The following is a 10,924-nucleotide window of genomic DNA, read 5'->3' on the forward strand; positions in this document are numbered from 1 at the left end:
CACAATATCTGGGCTCAGATGGCCTTCTTTATAAGCCAGAACAGACTCGGCAGGATACTGAAAGTTCGCAGGGTCCTTCAGTTTACCTGCAGAGAAGAAAAAGAGAGGCTGGGGCCAGAGGGGCCAAAGCTGGGCCAGAGGACCCACAGGCAAGGAGATCTGCAAAGAACTAATTAAAGAGGGGAGGAGGAACTCCTACCTGTGATGTCCTTTCTGGAAATGATGGGATTGAAGTTCATGGCATAGAGGTCCGACTCCACCACCTCCCATCCTTTCTTCTTCAAAGCCGCTGCAGCAGCCTCCTTCATGGCATAGTTGAAGGACGTTCTCTCTGAGTGAGCCAGTACGATCAGTGCTCTTCTGCCTACAGAGACACACACAAAGCACACAGGGAAAACCCATTACCAACCAGCAAACCTTCAGCTACAGGGGAGTTGCAGTCTGTAAAGGAGGGGGCGGCTTTGTTTGACATTAGGTTATTGCATTCCATCTCCTGTAGCCAGAAATGTATTTTCCCCTTAAAAGCACTGAAGATTAAAGGAAGCATTTAAATCAGTGGCTGATTTAATAAATAATGTTGACAACTGGGCTCCGTGGCTCATAACTGTAATCCCAGCACTTTGGGAGGCCAAGGCGGGCAGATCACCTGAAGTCAGGAGTTTGAGACCAGCCTGGCCAACATGGCCAAACCCTGTCTCTACTAAAAATACAAAAATTAGCTGGGTGTGGTGGCAGGCACCTGTAATCCCAGCTACTCGGGAGGCTGAGGCAGGAGAATCACTTGAACTCGGGAGGGGGAGGTTGCAGTGAGCCAAGATTGCACCATTGCACTCCAGCCTGGGCGACAATGGGAGACTCCGTCTCAAAAAAAAAAAAAAAAAGATGCTCTGCGTGACCTGTCAGGAAAAGCAAAATTAAAATGAGACATTTACCCATTCGTTTACATGGGTACTGTGTTTACATTTACCGTGAGTTTACATTTACCCACAAAATGTAAAACAAATAACACCCAGGGTTATTAAGATTGTACCAACAGAAAAATTGGCACCTTACTGGTGGGGATATGAATTGCCTCAACCTTTAGGGAAAGTAATGAGGCAGAATCTCTTAAAACTTTAAAGACACATAAATCTTTTATCTCGCTCTCCAATTTAGGGGAATCTGTTCTACAGACTAAAAGCTTCAGGCTATAAGAGCAAGGATGTGTATTACACCATGCTTTTCACTGGCAAAAATTAGATATAACCTGATTGTCTATGGGGAACATTTTAAGAAATTATGGGTACATCCACACTACAGGATATTTTGCTGTTAACAAGAATGAGTTGGCCAGGCACGGTGGCTCGAGCCTGTAATCCCAGCACTTTGGGAGGCTGAGGCGGGCAGGTCACGAGGTCAAGAGATCAAGACCATCCTGGCCAACATGGTGAAACCCTGTCTCTACAAAAATACAAAAATTAGCTGGGTGTGGTAGCGGGCACCTGTAATCCCAGCTATTCAGGAGCCTGAGGCAGGAGAATCGCTTGAACCCAGGAAGCAGAGGTTGCAGTGAGCTGAGATCTTGCCACTGCACTCCAGCCTGGGTGACAGAGTAAGACCCTGTCTCAGAAAAATAAATAAATTAAGATAAAAGTAAAAAATATATAAAAAAGAATGAGTTAAACTGGCTGGGCACAGTGGCTGGAGCCTGTAATCCAGCTACTTGGAAGGCTGAGGCGGCAAGATCCCTTGAGGCCAGGAGATGGAGACCAGCATGGGCAGCATAGTGACACCTTGTCATAAAAAAAAATTTTTAGAGACTGTTGACCAGGTACGGTTGCTCACGCTTCTAATTCCAGCACTTTGGGAGGCCAAGGCGGGAACATTGCTTCAGCCCAGGAGTTCAAGACCAGCCTGGGCAACATGACAAAAGCGAAATCCCTTCTCTACAAAAAGTACAAAAATTAGCTGGGCACGGTGGTGTATGCCTGTAGTCCCAACTACTCAGGAGGCTGAGAGATGGAAGGATCACTTGAACCCAGGAGGTTGAGGCTGCAGTGATCCGTGATCGCTGCACTGCACTCCAGCCTGGGTGACAGAGGGAGACCCTGTCTCAAATAAACAAATTTTAAAAATTAAAAAAATTAAAATGAATTAACTATATGTAGTGACTCAAAAAGATATCCATGCTATATTATTAACTGATAAAAAAGCAAGTGAATATGAATCCATTTTTATTTAAAATGAAAGAAGTGAGAGGAAGGGAGAGAGAGAGGGAAGGGAAGGAAGAAAAAAGAAAATACAAAAAAAAGAAAAAGAAAAAAAGAAATGACATATATTTGTATGTAGACTTGCAGCACCTTGGTATGAGGGGGAAAAATGTGCAGTGATCACATTAAACTTTTTTTTTTTTTTTTTGACAGTCTCACTCTGGAGTGCCCAGGCTGAAGTGCAGTGGCATGAACTCGGCTCACTGCAACCTCCGCCTCTCAGGTTCAAGCGATTCTCCTGCCTCAGCATCCCCAGTAGCTGGGATTACAGGTGTGAGCCACCGTGCCAGGCCAATCACATTAAACTATTAACAGCTCAGCTTCCTTTATAAGAAATGGCAAAGAGGTACAGGTAGAAGGGAAATGGGCCTCTTTTATATTAACAAGGTTGTCAGAGGCAGCATGCTTCAATTTGCAAGAACAGTATTTAGTGGATCCTTAGTGCTAGGCACTGCCCTAAGTGCTTTGCATTCCTTTTTTTTCTTTTTCTCTTTCTGAGACAGGGTCTCGATCTGTTGCCCAGGCTGGAATGCAGTGGCATGATCTCAGGTCACTGCAGCCTTGACCTCTCAGGCTCAAGCTATCCTCCCACCTCAGCCTCCTGAGTAGCTGGTACTACAGGTGTGCACCACCACACCTAATTTTTTTTTTTTTGTAGAGACAGGGATTTGCCATGTTGCTCAGGCTGGTCAAATTTGGAGGCGTGTTGCCCAGGCTGGGGCAATTTTGCCTGCCTCAGCCTCCTACAGTGTTGGGATTATAGGTGTGAGCAACCACTCCCGGCCTGCACTTTCTTCCTTTGTCAGGACAACCTGCTATGTTTTAAACGTGTCCCCCTCCAAAATTCAGGTGCTGCCAATGTGAGAGGATTAACAGATGGGGCCTATGATAGGTGATTAGGCGAGGGGGTCTCCTTCCTCATGAGTGGGATTAAGGCCCTCATAAAAGAGGCTTCGCCCAGCACGGGGCTCACCTGCCCTTCCACCTTCTACCTCTCACCATCTGTGTAAGGACGCAGCATTCCTCCAAATGCAGCTCTCACCAGACAGCCAAACCTGCCAGCACCTTGATCTTCGACTTCCCAGCTTCCAGAACTGTGAGAAATCAATTTCTCTTTTTTATTAACTACCTAGTCCCAAGTATTATGTATGGCAGCACAAAATAGACTGAGACACACCCTATGAGGTCAATACCATGAGTAGCCCCATGTTACAGATGAGAAAACTGAGGCACAGGAGAGAAGCAAGTTACCCAAGTGTGTAGTCATTAAGTGGTGAAGCTGGAATAATTTAAAAACACAGAGAGTGGCTGGGCGTGGTGGCTCACACCTGTAATCCCAGCACTTTGGGAAGCCGAGGCAGGCAGCTTGCTTGAGCCCAGGAGTTTGAGACCAGCCTGGCTAACATGGAGAAACCCCGTTTCTACCAAAAAAAAAAAAAAATTAGCTGAGCGTAGTGGTGTGTGCCTGTAGTCCCAGCTACTTAGGAAGCTGAGGTGGGAAGATCGTTTGAGCCAGGGAGGTGGAGGTTGCGGTGAGCCGTGATCACACCACTGTACTCCAGCCTGGGCGACAGTGAGACTTACAAACAGTGAGAAATACAACAGCGTACAAGGGCATAGAGCGAATTGCCAGAGAAAGGACGCTTACCCCCACAGTTGCTCCTGATAATGTGCGCTGCTACTTCATACCCTACCATGAACAGTGGGTGGAGCTGGGAGAGAAGGCATCCGCAACTTTTTTGGCGGGGTGGGGGTGGGGGCGGGGGAGATGAAGTCTTGCTCTGTCACCCAGGCTGGAGTGCAGTGGCGCCATCTCGGCTCACAGCAACTTCTGCCTCCCAGGTTCAAGCGATTCTCCTTCCTCAGCCTCCGAATAGCTGGGATTACAGGCGCGTGCCACCACGCCCGGCTAATTTTTTTGTATTTTTTGTTTTAGTAGAGACACCATGTTAGCCAGGATGGTCTCGATGTCCTAACCTCATGACCCACCTGCCTTGGCCTTCCAAAGTGCTGGGATTACAGGCGTGAGCCACCGCGCCCAGCCGGCATCTGCAACTTTTTTGCACCATCTGAATAACTAGAAATAACTAAAATAACTAGAAAGGCACATTTAAGCCTTAAGCTCTCTTCCTGCTTTTATTATTGACCACATCTAGCAAGGCAAGTGCCTCTTGGGCTAAATTCAGCCAAGTGTAACTTTCAGGGCCCAGTATGCCAAACGGGATTTCCAAACTTGGTCCTAGGGTTTTGGACTCTTGAAACTAAGATTCAGTGGAATAGGTGTCTGATGATGATTTCAATGCGCTGGAAGTGATTGACTTGCTTGGGATAGCTTGGAAAAAGGAAAAGGAAGCTCTGAGGCTGCCTCAACAAATTCCTACCTCTTTAACCCATGGATTTAACATGATTGGGAGGGAAGTGAGCATATTCAGCTCTAACAGGCATTTTCTTTGTAACTTAACTTGCCATTAGTCTTATCAATGTTTACTGATCGCCGCTCTGACAGTTTTTGTTTGTCTGTTTGTTTGAGACAGAGTTTCGCTCTGTCGCCCAGGCTGGAGTGCAGTGGCGCGATCTCGGCTCACTGCAAGCTCCGCCTCCCGGGTTCACGCCATTCTCCGGCCTCAGCCTCCCGAGTAGCTGGGATTACAGGCGCCCGCCACCACGCCCGGCTAATTGTTTGTATTTTTAGTAGAGACGGGGTTTCACCGTGTTAGCCAGGATGGTCTCGATTTCCTGACCTCGTGATCCGCCTGTCTCGGCCTCCCAAACTGCTGGGATTACAGGCGTGAGCCACAGCGCCCAGCCAACAGTTTTTATTTTATTGACTTCTCATCAATGTTAACAAGCATTTTCTAAGTAGTAAGACAGTCAAGGCACTTCTCAGAAAATGAGCAAATCAGGATATCCATCTCTTGCTCTTTCAAGGAGCTCAGACTCTAATAGCTATAAGCAGGCCTGTGACTTTACAATTTTTCATGTAAGGCAACACACAGGCAGGAATAATATATTTGCAACAAATATAACCATCAAAGTGCAGTACCTCGAATAGGTAGATCCCCAAAACAACTCAAAAGAAAAATGATCAAAAGAAGGTTGTGGGTGGGGCGCGGTGGCTCACACCTGTAATCTCAGCACTTTGGGAGGCTGAGGCGGGCAGATCACCTCATGTCAGGAGTTCGAGACCAGCCTGGTTAACATGGTGAAACCCCGTCTCTACTAAAAATACAAAAAAAATTTAACCAGGTGTAGTGGCAGGTGCCTGTAATCCCAGCTAATCGGGAGGCTGAGGCAGGAGAATCGCTTGAATCCAGGAGGCGGAGGTTGCAATGAACTGAGCAAGCCTCTGTCTCAAACAAACAAACAAAAAGATGGTTGTGAATAGGCAATTTAAAAGTTTTCTGGGCCCTGGAGGGTTCATTTTCCCTTCCTGCCACTTAACTAGCTGAGCAACATGACCTGGGAGGAGTTAGACTATTAGAGTTTACCCTGAGAGAGGCCACAAGATGCACATACGGATAACCTCTTCAGGGTACAATGGCATTAGTGTGTTAGGAGAGGTAAGGGACAAAGTTCAACAGAAGGCTGGGTGTGGTGGCTCATGCCTGTAATCGTAGCACTTTGGGAGACCGAGGCGGGTGGATCACTTGAGGTCAGGAGCTAGAGACCAGCCTGGCCAACATGGTGAAACCCCGTCTCTAAAAATACACAATTAGCTGGGCGTGGTGGTGGGCGCCTGTAATCCCAGCTACTTGGGAGGCTGCAGCACAAGAATCGTTTGAACCTGGGAAGTGGAGATTGCAATGAGCCAAGATCACGCCACTGCACTACAGCCTGGGCAACAGAGTGAGTGAGACTCCATCTCAAAAAGTTCAACAGAGGAAAACTTCAGGACCTCAGGGCTGGCCCATTCGGAAAGGCCCTCAGAGGCTTGCCATTTGAGCTGAATCTTGGTCTTGAACTCCTGGCCTCAAGCAGTCCTCCCGCCTCAGCCTCCCAAAAGTGCTGGGATTACAGGAGTGAGCCACCACTCCCAGCCAAAATTTTTTTTTTTTTAATTAGCTGGGTTTCAAGTTCTTCTGCTCTGACCAAAAAAATTAGCTGGGTGTGGTGGCACACACCTGTAGTCCCAGCTACTCAGGGGGCAAAGATGGGACAATCACTTGAGCCCAGGAGGTCAAGGCTGAAGTGAGCCCTGATCATGCCACTGCACTCCAGCCTGGGCAACAAAGCAAGACCCTGTCTCAAAAAGAAAAAAAGAAGTATGATAAAGATAAGCCTTTGTATCAGTTTCATGCATTCTCCTTCTGCCTTCTCTTCTCACTTGAGTGCTCCAGGGAACATGAGTGCGAATCAGATGCATCTATTAGTTGCAAACAAAAAACCTGGATGCTTTAGTTAACCTCAAGATTTGGTTAGCTGGGTACAGCTAAAACTAATTATACAAGATCCAAGTCTTCCCTTTTCACCTCATTACCACCGCCCTTTTTTGTGTTTAAGCTACACATAAATACAGAACATTCTGTAAGATTGAAAAGTCAGGAAATAGTTCCTGCCCTAGTATTGGAGGAGAGGGTGCCAGTGCCTCGACGCTGAAGAATGAAATACAAGGGAAACAGCAACCACCGTGTATGCGGCAAGCCTCTCAGCTGTCAGAATCTATTCCCTGCTGTCTCTGCCAGTAACTCATGCTGGGCTACCAATCCCCAGCTTAGTCCCTTTCTCAGAGATCCTGATAATTTCAGTTTGTCAACTGCAAGGGCAGTCTGTTCCTCCACTCACTTTGACCAAGATGGGCTTCTTTGTGTACAGGTGCATTTTTAGAGGCAGGACCAGGTCCACAGGGAAGGAAATTACAAAACGCAGGATTCTGCCCCAGATGAGGCAACAGCTTTCTAAATCTTGGTACTGTCCAATCTCAGAGTGAGATTATTTGGGAAACAGCTCTCAATCCCTGCAGTTGTCTCAGCTGGTTATTTATGCCTTGGGTGGAGCTGGGGTGACCTCTGAGTTCCCCTAGGGTCGATGGCCGAGTGGGAAGGCTCTATCACTGAAGTGGACCCAATACTAGAAACGGATCCAGTACGATCTGATCAGGTTTGCCTAATCCAAGGGCCTCAATGGAAAATACCTCCCAAGGCCAGGCACGGTGGCTCACGTCAGTAATCTCAGCACTTGGGGAGGCTGAGGTGGGTGGATCGCCTGAGGTCGGGAGTTCGAGACCATGCTGGGCAACTTGGCAAAACCCGTCTCTACTAAAAATATAAAAATTAGCCGCGCATGATGGCGCACTCCTGTAATCCCAGCTACTCGGGAGGCTGAGATGGGAGAATCGCTTGAACCCGGGAGGCGGAAGTTGCGCTGAGCTGAGATAGCGCCATTGCACTACAGCCTGGGCGACAAGAGCAAAACTCCGTCTCAAACAAAACAAAACCTGTGCCTGGCAGCCTGGAGCCGGTTCTGGTCTCCGTCAAACTAAAGGCATCAGTTTCCTCCACTCCTGTCCACCAATCGCCAGATATTCTCATTTTCTTCAGAAGCTCGGAATCCACATTTTTAAGTGAAATCACCCATTTTAATGTTAGCAACTTATTTCAAAGTGTTTTAAATACTATAGACCAAAAGAGGTATGGGCTGTGACCGTAAGCCTGATTTGGCCTCTGACGGCCAGTTTCTGACCACAGTTTTGGAGGGAATTTCTGCTTCCAAGGTCAAGTTTCTCCTAAATGCCCACTAGAGTTCGTGGGGTGGAGTGAGTAAGGATCCGCGACACCGGATACAAACAGAAGCTCTCCTTCTCCCGGAGTCCGATCAAGGCTCATCCCAGGTCCCTAATCTCTTCCCTTTGTGGGTTTTGAGTCAAGGAAGAAAATTCAGGGCCAAGCCCCTACAACCTCCTCCACAGGCACCGGTGCTCGAGAGACGACCGCCAAGCACCCCGCCCTTTGCAGCACTCACCGACCATGGCTCTGGTGCAGTCCAGGGCGCTGATTGGCTGGGCTCGTGGTTGCCGGGGCGACCCTGGCCAGAACTAGGCTCTCGGTGAGCTGGGCGGCTCCGGCTGCAACCTTGCGGGAGTCGCGTGTGTAGTGCACGGTGCATTCTCTCTTATATATCCTGTCCGGCCCGTTTGAGTTGGACAGCCTACAAGGGCGGAACCCAACGCCTGAATCCTAGGTTGCTGGGCGGAGGATGCCGAGGCTGCAGCTCCAGGAAGGGAGGGAGCCTGGGGGATGAAGGAGGGGCCTCTCCACTCTCACCCGCCGGAGCAACTGGTGGAAGTCAAGAAAAGTCTCTGGGGGCTGGGGGAGGGGATTGTAGGGGTGTGTGTGACAGAGGCCTCAAAAATCTGGCTGGGGGTGCTAAGGCAAGCCCATCTGCGCACTGTGCCCTGAGGTGCAAGAGGATGCAGGGTGGAAGTCGTCCCAAGAGAGTCCAGGGATCAAGTGGGCATGCCCTTTTAGCCTTGGCACGAAATGGAGCAGAAAAAGAGCCGGATGCGGATTACTGTGGTGCCCTAGGCTCAGATTCTGCTGAGTCACTGTGACTGCGGATTTGGAAGGCTGAGAGTCCTGGGGAGACATGCTCCGTGGAGACGAATTTGTTTCTTGCTTTGCAAGATTCACATTCTGCACTTGGGGGCCCATACAACACACTTCCCTGGGTGCATGCCACTGCACCACCCCTGCTCCTCAAGGCAGGTAATGGGGGAACTAATTGGTTTTGTTTCCCATGAGCTAAGGCAAGGCTGGTGTGGAGATAGCAGTTATAGGGAAGCATATTAAAGAATAGCCAAAACGGGACCAGGCGCGGTGGCTCACGCCTGTAATCCCAGCAATATGGGAGGCCGAGGTGGGTGGATCACCTGAGGTCAGGAGTTCGAGACCAGCCTGGCCAACCTGGTGAAGCCCCGTCTGTACTGAAAAATTAGCCGGGCGTGATGGCGGGTGCCTGTAGTCCCAGCTACTCGGGAGGCTGAGGCAGGAGAATCGCTTGAACCCGGAAGGCGGAGGTTGCAGTGGGTCGAGATCGTGCCACTGCACTCCCGCCTGGGTGACGAAGTGAGACTCCGTCTCAAAAAAAATCTCTATAAAGTAAAAGTTACTGTAAAGAAGGAGATATACTCTCAGTAGGTGAAGGAAAAAGAACTAGAGCTTTAAAGTGGTAATTAACCATCAGAAGAATTACAGATGGGGGAGGTGAGGATGACACAGGGCCCTTCCGTTGTCCCTCCAGTGCAAAAGTTAAGGAGGCACCAGAAAACTGGTTTCCAACTCCCGACCTCAGGTGATCCTACCGCCTCGGCCTCCCGAAGTGCTGGGATTACAGGCATGAGCCACCGTGCCCGGCCCCATCGTGACATTTTTGCATTCATTTTGATGTAACAAGAGAGGACTATATTATTTACACGTATTTACGAATTACTTTGGGAGGCTGAGGCAGGAGAATCACTTGAGCCCAAGAGTTTGAGAAAAGCCTGAGCAACAAAGTGAGACCCCATCTGACAAAATAGTATAAAAGGACGTTTTAAAAAAGGGCTAGGTAGGCAGCCCTGTCCAATAGAACTTTCCCTATCTGTGCTGCCCAAGTAAGGTAGCCACAAGCTTCAAGTAGCTATTGAGCACTGGAAATGTGGCCAGCAGCCAGGCGTGGTGGCAGGCGCCTGTGTCCCAGCTACTCAGGATCTGAGGCGAAAAGATCGCTTGAGCCCAGGAATTCAAGGCCGCAGTGGTGGACTCAATAAAAGAAAAAAACGGAAATTAAAAAAAAAAAAAAAAAAAAAAAGTGGCCAGTGGACTGAGGAAGTGAAGTTTTAATTGTAATTAAATTAATTTTTTAAAAATTTATTTTTTGAGGTGGGGTTTCACTGTGTCGCCCAGGCCGGAGTGCAGTGGCAGGATCTTGGCTCACTGCAATTTCCATCTCCTGGGTTTAAGCAATTCTTGTGCCTCAGCTTCCTGAGTAGCTAGGACTACGGGCATGCACCACCACAGTCAGCCACTTTTTGTATTATTCGTAGAGATGAGTTTCACCATGTTAGCCAGGCTGGTCTCAAACTCCTGACCTCAGGTGATCCGCCCACCTCGGCCTCCCAAAGTGCTAGGATTACAGGCATGTGCCACTGCGCCTGGCTTTAATTAATTTAAATTTAGATAGCCACATGTCACTAGTGTTTGGAAAGACCTGAGCTGGTTCAGATCGAGGCCGCAGTGTGCTGACTATTCTCTCTCTCACTCTTCTAGTGAGATTGTTTTCTCAATCACCAGTCTCCCTGACCGATCCAGAGGTGGGGCTCAAAGCCACAAAGCTCGAGTGTCGTGTTCGGTCGTTGGTTTCCAGCATGGCCAGTTCCCATCCTCAGTCATCTTGTTAACATGAACTATATAGGGGCCCATCCCAAGTCATCTCATTAGCATAAACCATCAGGAGTGGTCTGAGAAGCCCACAATGAATAAGATGGACACTCCTATCATTTGGGATTTAGAGGCTCAGGGGCATGATGATAGTTCACTGCAGCCTCGACCTTCTGGAGTCAAGCAATCCTCCTGCCCCAGCCTCCTGAATAGCTGAGATGACAGGTGCATGCCACCATGCCTGGCTAATTTTTTTTTATTTTTTTGGTAGAGATAGGGTCTCACTATGTTGCCCAAGCTGGTCTCAAACTCCTGGGCTCA

At 48.7% G+C, this 10,924-nt stretch overlaps 1 protein-coding gene across 1 annotated transcript in view; it reads right to left on the reverse strand.

Annotated features, from left to right (window-relative positions):
- NQO1 (NAD(P)H quinone dehydrogenase 1) overlaps nucleotides 1-8,417 on the reverse strand; it is a 15,750-nt gene extending 7,333 nt beyond the window's left edge. The window contains exons 1-3 of the mRNA XM_016930090.3: nucleotides 8,208-8,417; nucleotides 200-364; nucleotides 1-86 (exon numbers count right to left, since the gene is read on the reverse strand). The exon at nucleotides 1-86 is cut by the window's left edge and continues 45 nt beyond it. Coding sequence (XP_016785579.1) covers nucleotides 1-86; nucleotides 200-364; nucleotides 8,208-8,214 — 258 coding nt within the window. The 5' untranslated portion in view covers nucleotides 8,215-8,417. The remainder of the gene's footprint in view (nucleotides 87-199; nucleotides 365-8,207) is intronic.
- Between the last annotated feature and the right edge of the window lie 2,507 nt (nucleotides 8,418-10,924).

This window comes from Pan troglodytes, chromosome 18 (genome assembly GCF_028858775.2).
Source record: "Pan troglodytes isolate AG18354 chromosome 18, NHGRI_mPanTro3-v2.0_pri, whole genome shotgun sequence".
Lineage (NCBI taxonomy): Eukaryota > Metazoa > Chordata > Mammalia > Primates > Hominidae > Pan > Pan troglodytes.